This window comes from Pithys albifrons, chromosome 1 (genome assembly GCF_047495875.1).
Source record: "Pithys albifrons albifrons isolate INPA30051 chromosome 1, PitAlb_v1, whole genome shotgun sequence".
Classification (NCBI taxonomy): domain Eukaryota; kingdom Metazoa; phylum Chordata; class Aves; order Passeriformes; family Thamnophilidae; genus Pithys; species Pithys albifrons.
Window position 1 is genome coordinate 70,241,250 of NC_092458.1, and position 16,070 is coordinate 70,257,319.

At 43.2% G+C, this 16,070-nt stretch overlaps 1 protein-coding gene across 2 annotated transcripts in view; it reads left to right on the forward strand.

The window, feature by feature from the left end:
- The window catches only part of ARHGAP20 (Rho GTPase activating protein 20), a 68,458-nt gene that overhangs the window by 15,902 nt on the left and 36,486 nt on the right, over positions 1–16,070 (forward strand). For both annotated transcript variants that reach the window (XM_071571293.1, XM_071571302.1), the window contains exon 3: positions 15,368–15,538. In XM_071571293.1, the coding sequence (XP_071427394.1) occupies positions 15,368–15,538 (171 nt within the window). The remainder of the gene's footprint in view (positions 1–15,367; positions 15,539–16,070) is intronic.

The window sequence follows — 16,070 nt, forward strand, 5'->3', positions numbered from 1 at the left end:
GTATGACAGTTTCTGTATGTGCCATTTTCCATGTGTTCCTTATATGGGTGGTCACTGAGTGTTTGTCCCTGGCACAGCCCGCAGCAGGGAGGAGGCAGGCTCAGGACTGGCGTGGGAGTCAGCATGGACAGGTACCACTGAGCCTGCCCCCATTCCAAACCCTGGGTTTGGGTGCAGTTTGGGTTGCAACCACAGTTTGGGTGCAGGGGGTTCCCTGGAAGGCTGCAGAGGATAGGGGAGGGGAGAGGCTAATGGGGGAACTGTCCACTTCACACAGGTGCTTTGGGCACAGGGACACAGATTCCCACTGTTTGGGGTAGTCAAGGCCACTCACTGTGCTCTCAGCCACTCAAAAGCTGTGGTCAAAAGGGATGAGGCCTCTATGGCACCTTCGTCCACCCATAGGAAGAGGCATGCCATGGAAGGAAGTCCTTGCAAGGCAAGTCTTCTGGAAGCCACAGGGCTTGTGGTTTTTTGGGAAGCAGAAGGGTTGTCACTGTTGTCAGAGTGGTCCTCCAAGGTGAAAATCAAAGTGGCAGCGCCCCTGGGACAGCCCTGTGTCCTCCATCCCTCATCTTACAGTCCTTTGTTGGAGAGACTCAATATACTCAAGAATACAGAAGAGCTGTTCCATGAGTCAAAGTAAGAAAAAGGGCAAAATCCCACAAAATCCCAATGAGAGGGATTAAATACGGACACCATGTATTTTATTTTGATTTGTCATACTTCATCACTTTTTTCACAAAGCTCCAGCTCCAGCTAGTCATCAATAAGAATGGAAAATCCTGTTGCTAAATAGTCAACAAAGCAAATGAAAAGTTCTTTGCTTCTGAGTCTAATTTTTAGACTTAGTTCAGCCTCAAAACAGTTGATCAGGATTTTTTATGAAATTTTTCCATTTCATGAAAAATTTTGATGTTTTAACGTTTTGTACTTAGTCAGAACGGGCAGAAATCTCTGCATGAGAAATTCCCTGGATTTCTCCCCTCAGTATGTCGTGCTTCCCTGCGTAATATAAGGATATATGAATTTGTAAAAAAGTAGTGTTGAGTGGGGTTTTTTCAGTTGTTATTTCATATCAAATTGCTCTTCCTTTTTAATGGAATTGCACATAATTAAAACAACTTGTGATGATATTGTACAAGTTGTCATTTTTATGGTATTTCAGATTCATGCTTCATTTCAGCTAATTATGACATGAGTATTATTTCCTTAAACCATGCACTTGAACATAAAAGTTATTTTTACATCATAATAGCTGGGATAGAATTTTATGAACTGTTAACAAGGAACAAAGTGAACTTTCTGAGACCTCAAATGGCCTTTTAACTCAGAGGTTGGCATTCCTGTCTGCTGTGTTTTCGATGTTTTGTTTTGTGTGTGTGTATGTGTGCATATGTTTGTTTTTTATAACCCCTCAGTTCTTCATCTATGACATACAAACTGGCTTACAGTGATGTTTGTACATCTGGAGATTGAAATGAGCTGCGTCTCTCAGAGATGCGCTTCTCTCCTATTAAAGGGGAATGAGAGGAAACAAGAAGAAAGGCTTGAAAGCAGGGTATTGAAGTTTAAATGAGGGATTAATTTTCCAATAAATGACTAATAGTTTAACACTAGCGCTTTAGGCCAATTCCCTTTTGGATAGAGTTGTGACAGTTTTAAGATGAAGACAGTGAGGGGCACTGCTCATCAGGGTGAGTGCAGGGGCTCTGCTGGTCCAGATGTCTCAGTGTCCACATGTGCTTTTGGCTGCAGCCCATTTTAAGGACTTTCTGGATTAAGCCTGGAGGTCTGGCAGAGTACAGCTGTTGTCCAACCATTGTGTATCCCTGATTTTAGACAACAAAATCTCTGCCAAATGACAGTCTGGCCAAGCAGTTTGGGCAGCAGCCTACCTGAGGAAATTACAGACCAACTAGCTCAGACTGCTTTATGATCATTTATCTTGTGTAAACAAGTAGAAGGGCTCTAATGATGTGAGGGCTGATGTGCAGCCTCTGGTGCTCTCACCTCTGACAAGGGTCAGCATTAAATAGGCATTGAACTCTTCTCTGGGCTGATATGTTTTGCTTCTCCTGTTCCAGCTGATCCCTCACGCACAAAGCTGCTGGCGAGGAGTTGTAATCACACCATGGGAGTAACAGTCTGTCTTTAGATCTCTTCTGTGCCCATGGCTGAAGTGTTTGAGTACCAGGGGCTAGATCCAGTAAAGGATAATAAGCCTCAAGGGCAAGATATGGTAATAATTCCAGTACCTGAATCTAAAACTGTGATTTAAAAAACATCGTCTCAGAGGCTTCCTGACCTCTCTAGTACCTCTGTTCTTTAGACACCCTCCTGCTGACCAGAGGGCTCCCCAAACACCTTGTGCTTTCATGGATCCCAGTACAGCACGACTGCTGGCAACACTGAACAGATAACTACTGTTATAAGATGTAGGGATATGGGAAATCCTTTAGTAGCTTTTTTCCCCAGCTCAGGTCAAGTAGGAACCTCTGAGTAACCTGCCTGAGTAGCTACATGAAACACTTGTTGAATAGGTAGGCAGATAGTTACAGAGAGAAAACAGGTGCATGTGGCTGCATGGCTGTTCATAAGAAATCTGGGTCATTATGCTTGCAATAGCTGGCAACAGCAGGAGTACCAAGTAATCCCTTCACTGTAATAGGATAATTCCTGTGCTGTAGTACTAGTATTAAAATATAGTTTAAAGCCCTTGAGGCAAACCAAAGCCAGATTTTTCCTGTTACAGCTGGGACAGGTGAAGTGACAATCCTGTCTTCCATATGCCACCCATATTGGTTGTCCCTCTTAGGGAAGTGATCCTTAAAATCTTAAGCCAGTACAAGGGCTGGGCACATCCTCTCTTCACGTTTGTAGTGGGGCTTTGTGAAGTTCATCCCACAGAGTCCCACAGTTCATGGAATCACAGAATCATAGGGTGGCTTGTGCTGGAAGGGCCCTTAAAGATCATCTAGTTCCAGCTTTCCTGGATGGACAGGGACACCTTCCACTAGACCAGCTTGCTCAGGGCCCCATCCAACCTGGCCTTGAACACTTCCAGGGATGGCACATCCACAACTTCTTTGAGCAAACTGTTCCAGTGCGTCATCACCCTCACGGGAAAGATTTTCTTCCTAACATCTAATCTAAACCTACCCTCTTCCAGTTGGAAGCCATTGACCTTTGTCCTTTTACTACAAGTCCTTGTAAATAGTTTCTCTCCATCTTTCTTGTAGGCTCCCTTCGAGTACTGGAAGGCTGCAACTAGGTCACTCCAAAACCTTCTCTTTTCTAGGATGAACAGTTCTAATTCTCTCAACATTTCCTTGTAGGAGAGGTGCTCCATCCCTCTAATCATCTTGGTGGCCCTCCTCTGAACTTGTTCCAACTAGTCCATGTCCTTCCTGTGCAGAGGACCCCAGAGCTGGCTGCAATACTCCAACTGGGGTCTCGCAACAGCAGAGTAAAGGGGCAGAATCCCCTCCCTTGACCTTCTAGCCACACTGCTTTTGATGCAACTTGGGACACAATTGGCTTTCTGGGCTATGAGAGCATATTGCTGGGTCATGTCCAGCCTCTCATCCACAAGATCCCCCAAGTCCTCCCTGGCAGCGCTTCTCCCATTGCTTCATTCCTCAGCCCGTATTGATATATTGTGGGTTGCCCTGACCCAGGTGCAGCACCTTGCCCTTGGCCTTGTTAAACCTCATGAGATTCCCATGGGCCCACTTCTCAAGCTTGTCCGGGTCCCTCTGGATGGCATGCTGTCATTCAGGTTTGTGAACCAAACCCCTCAGCTTGATGTCATCTGCAGATTTGCTGGGGGTGCACTTGATCTCTTCATCTCTGTCATTAATGAAGATACTAAATAACACTGGTTCCCATATGGATCCCTGAGGAACACCACTTGTCACTGATGTCCATTGGGACTCCAACCCATTGACCTCTGGATGCGACCATCCAACCAATTCCTAATACATCTAACACTCCATCCATCAAATCTGTCGGGATGGATTCACAATATATGGCATGGAGAAAGTCCTGCCAGAAATGGGCTGGTGAAGAGAATCAACCAGCCACTGATAATGCTTTAACAACTGATGTTTTTAATGTTGTTTGAATGCACAGAAGGTCTGGTGAAGTGTCTTTTTTGCCAAGTCACTGTTCCTTCTTCCCAGAACACCCTGCAAGCTCAGGGAGCTGGGGGAAGATTGTGACATCATGCTACCTGAAACCCTCTCCCACGGTCTGTAAATCCCCTTACTCTTATTGGCCCAAAGCCAGACTCCCCTCTTGTCTCTTATTGGTGGTTTGAATCCCTCCAAAGTCCATATAAACCCTTGACCACGAATAAACTTCCTCTTTGTTCCTCTCCCTCTCTGGTGGTCTCTGTGTGTCCTTTCTCTGGGGCTCTCAGTGACCACGTGGTAAGGGAGGACAGGGAGCACATTTTCTCCTAGGTTATGGACTAAACCCCAGGGCCAGGAGAATCACCATATCGTTGCTGACTGCATCCGTATAACTCAACACCAACGAGGCATAAAGAATCCCTACAGTATCACAAATCTATTACTCCAATTTAGAGACAAGGATGTTGTGGAGGACCATGTCAAAGGCTTTATAGAAGTCTATTGATCCACAGATTAGCTCAGTTGGTTAGAGTATAGTGCTAATAACAGCGAGATTGTGTGTTTGATCCCCTCATGGGCCATTCACTTAAGAGTGGGACTTGATGATCTTTGTGGGTTCCTTCCAATTCATAATATTCTGTGATCTGTCCTTTCAGTTAAATTACATCCATAGCTCTTCTCTTGTCCACTGCAGTAATCACTCCATCATAGAAGGCCACTGCATTGGTCAGGCAGTAATTGCCCTTGGTGAAGCCATGCTGGCTGTTTCAAATCACCTCTCAAATCACCTACATGTGCCTTAGCATCACTTCTAGGAGGATCTGTTACATGATCTTCCCAGGCACAGATGTGAGTTTGACAGGCTGGTAGTTCCCAGAGTCCTCTTTTCTACTCCTTTTAAAGATAGGTACAATATTTCCCTTTTCCCACTCATCTGGTACTTCACCTGACCACCATGACTTTTCAAATATCGTGGAGAGTGGCTTAGCAACTACATCACCAGTTCCCTCAGGACTCCTCAGGACATCCCTCAGGATGCATCTCATCAGGTTCTGTAGATTTATGTACATTCAGGTTCCTCAGGTAGTTATGAACCTGATCTTCTCTTACAGTGAGAATCTCTCTGCTCCTCCAGTTCCCATCCTGCTGTCCATCCACTTGAGAGGTGTGGGAAGAGACACTGCCATGGAAGACTGAGGCAAAAGTTTGTGGGGTACCTCAGTCTTCTCATCTATTGTTACCAGTTTACCAGCATTGTTTATCAGGGGGGAACACCTTCTTTGGTTCCTTTCCTGGCTGACATATCTGTGGAAGCCCTTCTTACTATTCTTTGTGTCCCTTCCCAGGTTCAGTTCCAGCTTTGCCTTGGACTTCCTCACTCCACTTCGTCTCTGTACTCTTCCCAGGTTGCTGTTACGTTTTGGGGATACAGGCAATGCCAGTCAGCAGTGGCTCCAATGACAGCTGTAGTCTGTGGAAGGATAAAGCATGGTGAAGGAGCTTATCTTTTAAAGGCAGTACTTGAAGCTATTTATAGGTCACTTTGTGTGTGATTACTTTGTTTATAATCAGCAAGTTTTCTCCTGAAAAAGGACAATCAGGGAACAGCAGCTAGTGGATTCCAGGTTTGATTTGGCTGTCCACATATTTGAAGTCTAGCACTGGATCCTCCCAGTGGGATATGGATGAACTTGAGATTCCAGAGTGCTCCCTTGTATCCCTCCTCAGAATGGGTAGGAAGAAGCTGGGTTGAAAGTAGCCTGTGCCTCCAGATTTCTTGTAAGCCACAAGAAGTTCCAAAAAGCCCAGACAACCATAGTGCAGAACTGCAGGACTGGGGTGTTAAGTTCTGGCCTTTTCTTTGCCCTTTGTTCATCCTACCTTTTTCCTTTTTTTTTCTTTATTATCATTCTTTTTTTTTTTTCCTCCTAAAGGTCACTTTTTTGGTGACTTTTGTTTGGGGTTTTTGTCTGAACAATGAAATCTCTGTTTGGGTAGACAATGCCTGGAATGCATTTCCCTGGTGCAACTGGGATGAGAGTAACTCAAGGTGGTGCTACTATGTCAGTCAGTAAAAATGAGAGGGAGCTGCAGTGGTAAACAGAGGATCAATTATTCCAAAGGCCAAAAAACTTTTATTGACTTCCACATGTGAATGTGTCCTCTCCTAAACCTCTCCCCTGCTCAGGGATTGCTGTCAGAGCTGTAGAGCAGAAGTGGAGGACACCCACACTGCGAGAGCTTTTCAATAGGATTTAAATAACTTGTACTGAATTCTTTTCTGGTGGAAATAGGCAAAATGTGACCAAGATATGTGGTGCTAATTTACATCAATAGAGACTTTTGCCCTTGTGCTAAATTTTCAGAGTAAACACCTTGCAGCTGTTTGTTAAAATAAAATAAAATGGCTTGAAAGCAAACCAAACCACAAGCGTGTTTCCTGTCTCCAGCCTCCATACTGTAGTGCATATTTGCTCTGTGGAGAATATTGTCCTTTTGGCTATGTAAAAATTACTTAAGTGCAGCTTGTTTTCAGTTAAGCTCCCAAGCCTCGATCCTGAAATGTGTCAGGATTTTGTTTTAATCATGCATTTTACCCTACAGCTATGTGGTATTTTACTGCCTGACTACAGAAAAGTAATAGTTATGTGCCTCAACACCTGGAACATTTAGTGTTAACCATGCTATTCATCATAATAATTTTTATGATGTTTAATAAGAATTTGACATCCTGCAGAGATGATACAAAGCAATTTTTAGAATCCTATTATAATCTAAGTTGGAATATTTTTTCAATGTACACTGCATTAAAATGTGTACACTAGGTTTTAGAAGCAGAGGAGTGGTATCCAATTTCCTAAATATAAGTGATATATAAAATATATATATAAACTGATTTCTGCCCTAAAATGTAAATTTGTCTATTTATCTGAGTAAAATTTGCTCCTAATTAGTATTCATCTTCCTTCCCACTGTCCAGGCTTGTGCTTGCCCTGCCCGTGGTGGAGAGGGGGTTGCAGCACACACAGCCTGAAGTCTCTGAAGTCTCTGTGACCCTGTTGGGACTCACGGCTTGATCTTGGTTGCTGTATTTTCCACTGTAGCTTTCTGAGGTCCAGCTGCTTGCACAGGGAAAGTGAGGACAGCCCTGCTCTCGAGGCTCTGAACTGAGGCCGACGTGTGCTCCAGGGCAGAGAGCTCTCTGTGAGATCCACAGTCCATAAGGGAAAATGCGGGGGTACAGGGTCACTGCCTTAGATTTGTTCAAATACATTACTTGTCAAAAAGAACCTGGAACCAGTAAAGAATACTTGTAAAGTAAAGCAGGCTTTTTAAATCTTAGTAACTAATGCTTTTTGAAAAACCCAGCAGATTTCACTTATTTCATGGTACAAAAGCTACTATACATGCAACAGGGATGGCCTAGGGGACTTTAACAGAGTGCTGCAGAAAACAGACTTGCTATTTCTGGAATGCTGCACTGTTTTCACAAAGTGTTGCTTCAACTGCATAAGATTTACCATGGATAACAACAAGCAAACATGCCCAGCATCCTCAGAACGAAGCTCCCTTGGCAAAACAGGGATCAATTGACAGCAGACTTTCAGAAATGTGTTGGCAGCCCATGTGATTAAGAGAGTTTTATGCTTGTCTATTCAAGTCTCTTCTATAAATAGTCAGTGTAAGTTTACAACTGCATACTAACTTTGTGCTGGCCCATATCTTACCTACCACCTTCCTGGAAAACACTCCTACACTCCAAACTCATACTTTTTGTGCTTACCTTTGCCCTCCAGGTATAATTATTATTTATTACAGTAAAATGCCTTATAAACTTAGATTAAATGCATATTCTGGATTTGAAGTGGGCAGACCCCGAGCATGTGGGTGACTCACCGAGGGCACTGGTCACAGTTGGGAGGCAGTGAGAGAAAGGAGTAGTTAGCACCTTTAAAAATGCAGAGGATTTTTATGTATATGTGTATATATATCTGTCTGTCTAAGTAGGGTTGTGAGCTGCAGATTGCTTTGTGTGGGTGAGCCTTGTCTGCATGTTGCCTTGTCTATGGCAAAAGGAGCAGTGAACACTCATCCCTGAAGCCAACAGGGCTTTGCATGGTCATGCTAAATGGGCAGTGGGGGATGGAGTAGGCTGGACTGAGCAAGTCATGGGAAATGGGCATGATGGTTGGCATGCCTGTTTTCAGCTCCTTGCTCCATGGTTTGTGAGTTTGTGCCAAGCCAGAAGCCATGTCACAAGAACATGCCCAGCTAGATAGGATTAGTGTGCAGAACCATGTAGTAGCTCCCTGTTTCTGCCCTTTTCCATCTACAGCTGGTTTGAGCAAATGATGGAGGCTTTGGGGGCTTTGCATGTTCCTCCACTGTTTTTCAAAGACAAAGTCCCTTGCTGATAAATTTTGGAGGTAGGTCTGCTTTCTCTTCACAGCCCTTCTAGAGTGAGGAGTGACTCTTCAAGCCATATTCTTTAATAGCTACCAGCATGATAGAGGCTAAATTAATTAGGAGTATGAACAGGACCATCTCCGTTGTCTTCTGTTCAGTCCCAAGCATGGGCAGTTGTTTTCAGCGTACAAGAAATGCTCTCCTTTAATTTTGTTTTTCACTCTTCCCTTTTTTTTTGCGTACAGAATGTGATAATCTGTTTTGTGTGATGATTTTGGCAAAATCTGTGATGATTTTGTCAAGTTCGCTAGAATATAGTGCAAGTCACATCCCAATTATCATTTATTATGATGATTGGTATGTGTCAGAGTCCTGAAATCTGAACATTGCACTTTGGTGCACTACAAGAAGCCCTGCAAGGCAGATCAGTACTCACTGCTGTGTTACAGGTTTGGGGATTTTTTCATCTAATCTCACCTTGTTTGGCAAGCTCTTGCACAGAAAATTGGAGCTCTTTGCTTTTGGTTAGTTAAAGACTTGTTCTCAATACCTTATTAAGTATCTTGAATGCCAAACACCCCCTAGCCACACAATATGGCTAATATGTCTTATGTGTTAAAGGATTTCCAGCTGTAAACCATCTTGCCTTCCAAGCTTCAGCTAGCAAGTCCTGCTTCATTAGCAAATATATGAAGCAAGCATCTATTAAGCTGCTATTGAAGTTCCTTCTCACAGGACTTTTTAAGAGCTTAAGGGTCCGAGTAGGAAGCACAGAAAAAAAGTGCAAATATTGTCACCCAATTTCCAATTAAGCTCTATTAAAAGAATGGAGGAACTTACCTTCTCGATCAAGCTTGCTTTTGGGGGTATCATTAATGGTAACAAATCCCATGTTGTCCCTGACTGATAATCCATTTTGGCAAAAATCTGTAATATGGGCTGAGCTGTGGATGTTTTTTACTGTGCAGATATCTGCTGTTTTCACTAGCCTTGAAAGGATGTGAATAGCTCCTGCCTCTCTCAGTGGGTTGCTCTAGCCCAAAGCTGTGACTCTGTGATGGTAAAGTAAATGCTTTACTGAGACACTAAAGTTGAAAATCCATTGACTTTATTTTTCCTAAGACATAAATGATGAGTTTTTTAGAGCCATCCAAAACTGGCATTTGAGATACAGAAAATAAGTCTGCTGTCTCTGAACACCATGAGGAGGGTTGGCATGTGCTCTGCTTGGTGGCCTCTCTAGTCTGTAGCCAAAACAAGGTTAGATTTAGCTACAAGCTCTGTGTGTGTAGGCACATTCTCTTCAACATCATTATAAATGACTTGGATGCAGGACTAGAAGGTACACTAGGTAAGTTTGCCGATGACAAAAAGTTAGGAGGAGCTGTTGACTCCCTTGAGGGCAGGGAGGCCCTGCAGAGAGACCCCAACATATTAGAGGACTGGGCAGTCCCCAACCGTGTGAAGCTGAGCAAGGGACAGTGATGGATTCTGCATCTGGGATGGGGCAACCTCAGATGTTCATACAGACTGGGGAACTGGAGGCTGGAGAGCACTGCCATGGAAAAGGACCTGGGGATCCTGGGGTGCATCAAAAGGAGTGTGCCCAGCAAGTCGAGAGAGGTGATTCTGCCCCTCTGCTCTGCGCTGGTGAGACTCCACAGTGAGTTCTGTGTCCAGCTCTGGAGTCCTCAGCACAGAAAGGACATGAACCTGTTGGAGAAGGTCCAGAGGAGAACCATGAAGATGATTAGGGTGGAACACCTCTCCTGTGAGGAAAGGCTGAAAGAATTAGAACTGTTCAGCCTGGAGAGAAAAGAAGGCTCCAGGGAGACTTTAGAGCAGCCATTCAGTACCTAAAGGTGGCCTATAAGAAAGGTAGCCTTGAGAGGTGTTAAGATGCCCCATGCCTGGAAAGATTCAAGGTCAGGTTAGTTGGTGCTCTGAGCAACCTGATGTATTTGAAGATGTCTTTGCTCACTGTAGGGGAATGGGACTAGATAACCTTTAAAGATCTATTCCAACCCAAGCTAGTCTATGACTCTATGATTTGATTATCCTTGTTGATACCTTCCAAATCAGGATATTCTACGATTCTATGATTGATTCTGTTGAAAACTGGAAAGTGCTTCTGGTCCTTACTCAGGCTTCAGCACTGCTGGAGGCATGCAGTATTTTTGCTTACAGTACATATGTGTGAAATTAATATAGGTGAAGTTGTTCACTGTAAGTGGAATTTGGAAAGGTATTACGCATGTGTGTTGGACAGACTAAGGACAGCCTCTCATGTGGCTGGACTGACTCAGGTTTCAGCCTTTTGAATAGCTGCCATTTTACTACACTGCAGCTGCAGCTGAAAAGGTGAATTTCTCACCTACCTCTTGTGAAGGACTTCAGAGGTTAAAAGCAAAATGGCATTTTATTTCAATAGGTATTAGTTGTGTGGAGAGTGTTGATGCTGCATCATAAGAGGAAATTGACTTCTGTGACAGCAACAATATCAGCAGTGGAAAAAAGTTCTAGCAGAGAACAGTAACCAATACAATGGAGTGAGGTTTAGGATGGAGCATGAGAAGTCTAAGAGGGATGTCTTATAGCTGAGGTACCTGCAGTAGCTCATTCCAGCTTAGCTACCCTAGAACAGATTGTTCCCCTGAGACATCTTATAGCTTAATCTAAACCATAGATAGGCTGAAGTAATCATCAACTGAAATCAGAGGAAAGCTTCCCATGGCATAGATGACATTTGAATCATGGATTTATTATCCACTTAACATACGCTGTTAAACACTCCTTCAGAAAGTATAATTTCTTTCATTGTTTTCACTAAAAACAGAGAATAAAGGTGACATCTCCATTAACACCAAGACTAACATTTTGTGGGTCATGCCATTCAGGTATCAGTTTTATTGGAAACTCCAAGGAAGCTCTGCAGGGGAAGGGAGAAATTTTTTTTGTGCTTTGTGGTTTCTGCTAAATACAGGATCGATGAAGTGAGCATTGATGTGTTTGCTTTCAAACTGAATGCAGCTGGGATGTATTTTTCAGTGTTTGGCTGACTACTGTGGCATTCAACTTCATATATTGCACCTACAAAACTGAAGAGTTCTTTTAAGCTGTAGTGGCTTTTGAATAGGCACAAAATGCCTGTTTTGATTAATTTGAAAAATAACAGGTATAAGAATTTATGTTCTGAAAATGCCAGGAGAGAAGTCTTCAATTATCCTTCAACTGATTTCAGCCAGTACAGTGATTTTAGTTTTTTTCTAAATAAGTCAAGAATAACTTGTAGATATCCTCAAATTACAAAAATTTCTCCTTACTTAAAATTCCACAGACCTCCAAAACAGCATTTTAAGAAAAAATGTCCACTTAAGACTAGTTTTACAATGGCAGTGTCATCAAAACATCAGTGTCAGCCTTGCTTCTACACAAAGTGGAACATGACTGATTGCTGGCTCTGCAGGATTCCCATCTATCCCCATTGTTTGGGAATAAGTTCACAGTTCCTTCTTAACAAACCTGGATGATGGGATTTTTTTCTGCCATACTGGAAAGATGTTATTTTGTGGGACTTTTACTTGTGTTAATCATAAAGTGACTTCTAGGGAAATACAGTGAAGGCAGAAAGAGCCCTACATCACTGACTTCAATTATATCAGAAATCACGTTGACTTAAGTACTGAGTTTTGCCTAATGCTATTAAAATGAATTTTCAAAGAATCAGTATTTGTGTACTTAGCACTTCTTCAAAACTAGACCTATTTAGTGGCCAGAAAAATCATTGAGCCATTAAAAGCTGAACTGCAGAAACACCTCTCTCATATGAATCCCTATGCCTGAGGGTATTGCTGATTTGCATTTTCTTCAATGTAACAACAGTCGGTTTCATTCATCTCTTGTAACAATGGAACATTAATTGAGAGGATCAAAAGCATTCTTTCCAAAAGACATTTTTGGCACTGCTGATTTGAATTTCCTCCATGCTCCTTGTTCCTGGAGCCTTAAAGGATTCTGGATGAATTAATGACTGATTTTTTTCTACTTTGTTTGCAGGGAAGAAAATAGTGTCCTTTTTTTTTTTTTTTTTAATAAGGCTTATCAGGTAAACTCTAATATCAGAGTATGTAAGAGTGCTTATTAGAGTTCAGATGTCAGATGTGCTTGAAAGGCAATGGGTCAAAATGCAGTACAATTTGTTTGACCCTGCTGGCATTACTAAACCTACTCCACCTTCATTTATGTGCCTATGTGACAAAGATTTTGCTTAGTTTAATTTGAGAGGTTCCTGGCCTTACAAATCAGGATGTAGAAAATAGACAAACGGGTATAATCAGAGTTGCCTATATGATTTTAAGAATGCTTCTACCAATTTGGTTACAGCAGTGTAACATGAAGAGGGTTTCCTAACTATTGTTGTTACTGGATTCAAATACAAGTGAGTATATCCTGACAATCTTTGAGGTAAGGGCCATGCATGGCTTTCATGCAGATGGACTCATCATCATTCCTGATTTCTGCCTAAATTTCTATGCCAGGTACTGCTAGGGAGTTAATGAAATGAACTCCCAATTACCTAAAACTCACTGATGAACTGGTGAATTGACAAATTCCTATGTATGTATGTATGGCCAGACTTCATGAACGAAGATCTGGGAAGGGCTCTCCCCACGTGGGTGTGCCCTTCCAGCCTGCGCAGTGGATTTTTTAGGTGAGGCACAGCATGTGCAGAACTGGCCCCACCGTTTCAGTCTTCAGGTCCATCTGCCACGGCTGAGTGAGCTTGGACAGAGACAGGGAAGTCCTCGGGACCCTGCTGAGCATCCGAGATGTGACGGGATGGGATGGCAGGGAGGCATTGAACTGCCAGGGAACTGCCTGAGACTGGAACTCAGGTCCTTGGGATTCGGAGTCTGGAGTGCTCTCCATTAAACCACAGGACCGCCCTTTGACAAATTCTTTGTCCAATGGAAGTGGCAGAGTAGGACAGATGCTTGTTGTTCCCCTAATTCCTGTAGCTGGCCACACAGTTGTACTGGACCTAAACTTCTCTCTGCTTTAACCTCCACACTCCTGGACACCCCTTCTGCTTCCTGCTCTCTTCCCTGAAGGAGTAGGCAATGAAAGACAAGCTTAAGACAAAATAAATTGAGGAATTCTTTTAAAAGTTCAGACAGAAAGGGGAATCCAAGGCCAAACAAGGCTCTCTCCAGCAAGTAAACATCCTCACCAGCTCCTTACACATCAGTGAAAGTATGTCCTGCTAATGTAGGCCAATCTCAGAGCTTATCCTTTCTCTCCCATCTGTCAGGATTTCCTAAATAATTTCCTGCATAATCCAGCCACAGGTGTCAAGGAGAGGAGGGTCATGAGTCGTCTCAGCTCTAAGGAGAGGTACAAGAAGGTTTATGACCTTCTTTGAAGGTTTTCTCTGCTCACTCTCGTTTTCTTTCATTTCCCTCCTATTTCGTTTTGTGACTTTCACTGTATAAGCTCCATTTCTTCTCCCAGCAAAGTCGTTAGGTGTTTGTCATCCATTCCAGTGGGACCAGAGTAAACTAGAATTCCAAAGCTGTTAACTTCAGTCTGTTCTTGCCAAGCTGAGCCTGTCGAATGTTAGCTTAATTGTTTTTTTAACGAGAAAAAAAAAGTAAACACGTTTGAATAAAAAATGAACCGTTTCATTCTATGAAAGGGAGATGGTTCATCTAGAGGCATCTCTAGGGAAAGCAAATAATTGGAAAATCAGATTTCAAAATCATAAGTAAAGATACTGATGGGTCCCGGTTTTAATTCAGAAATTCATTGTTTAAGGTACATTAGAGTGTAGGAGACCAATGTTCTGTTCTCTCACCTTCCTGCGAGAATTTGAAGTCATGTCTCTGGCTTTCAAAGGGAGAGCCTGACCTACAATAAGCATTAGCGACCCCTCTCAGACCCTCACATTCTTGCAGTTCAGCTCCATATAGTCATTTGTTAGAGCCAGGCTCAGAAATGAGGGATATCCTGTCTGGGTGAGGGAGCTGACCATCGTGCTAGAGAAACTCTATTTCTGCTCTCATAACTATTCTGCTACTTTATGCAGAACAGGAGGGGTGGAGAGAATCCATCTTGAGCTGAAACCTATTCAATACCTCCCTGGAAAAGATCAGTGTCTTCCAGGAGAGAGTCTGATTTTTTTCCCCATAGACCTGGGTTTGGATTACCCAGCAGCCTCAGACAAGCATAGCTCCAGTCACACCACGAAATCTGCAGCAGGAGTTTACTTCAATGCTTCTGGTTGTGTGCTGGGAGGGAGAAAGGCAGAGCAGCCTCTTCTCATGTTGCATCTAGTACATTGTCTGTCTCTAGCAAGGTTCAGTTACACATTATATTTGTCCTTGGTTTTGAATAATTTCTATAAAGCTCTTTTAACTGTGAATATGAGTCCTACTATGACCAAGATGGGTGTGCAGGTATCTGTTCATCATGAATATGTCTCCTCTCTCGTTTTGGAGAAGATGAAGTATTTTGTCTAAGAATTCAATACAACGGGAAGCAAATGCAAATAGATAAAATAGAGAGGGCTGTGTTGTCTAAATTATGTCCTTTGCTAAATGCTGGAAATGTGGTTGGGCTGTAAAAGACTCAGTGCAGACGGTCCCTAATAGATTTTGTGTCAGAATCTGACTGCTGAATTATCCTCTTAGTCTCTTTCACCTTTCACTGAAATGTGGTCAAATAAATTGTCTTTTGGCAGCAGGTATGGGAATGCCTGTTTCTCACTCACAGACAACTGACTGATTTGCTTTCCTTTGTCCCATTTATTTTATTTCCTTTTGCAGGGAAGGCTGCTTGTCCCCCATCAGCCCAGAGGCATGGCCTCTTGTCCAATCTTTCATATGCCACAATCGAACATTCATCCTGGATGGCCACGTACAGCTGAAGACGAGTCTGCAAACCCAAGAGCGACACCTTTTCCTCTTCACAGACATCTTGGTTGTTGCCAAATCCAAGTGAGTATTACAGAATCATAGAATTGATTGGGTTGGAAAAGACCTCTGAGATCATCAAGTCCAACCCTTGGTCCAACTCCAGGCCCTTTACCAGATCATGGCACTCAGTGCCACACCCAATCTCAGTTTAAAAACCTCCACGGACAGTGAATCCACCACCTCTATGGGCAGGCCATTCTAATGCCTGATTATTCTCTCTGGAAAGAATTTTTTTCTGATCACCAACTTAAATTTCCCCTGGCAGAGCTTGAGCCCGTGCCCCCTTGTCCTATTGCTGAGTGCCTGGGAGAAGAGACCAACCCCCACCTGGCTAGAACTGCCCTTCAGGTAGTTCTAGACAGTGATGAGGTCACCTCTGCTGAGCCTCCTCTTCTCCAGGCTAAACACCCCCAGCTCTCTTCACCAGCCTTGTTGCTCTTCTCTGTTGTTCTGCCTTCAACTTGTCATGTTTTAGACAGGTCATCTTCAGTTGCATGCAGTGTGCGAATACCAGTGGTTGTGCCGCAGAGGGGTTAGAGGTCTGAACCCTCAC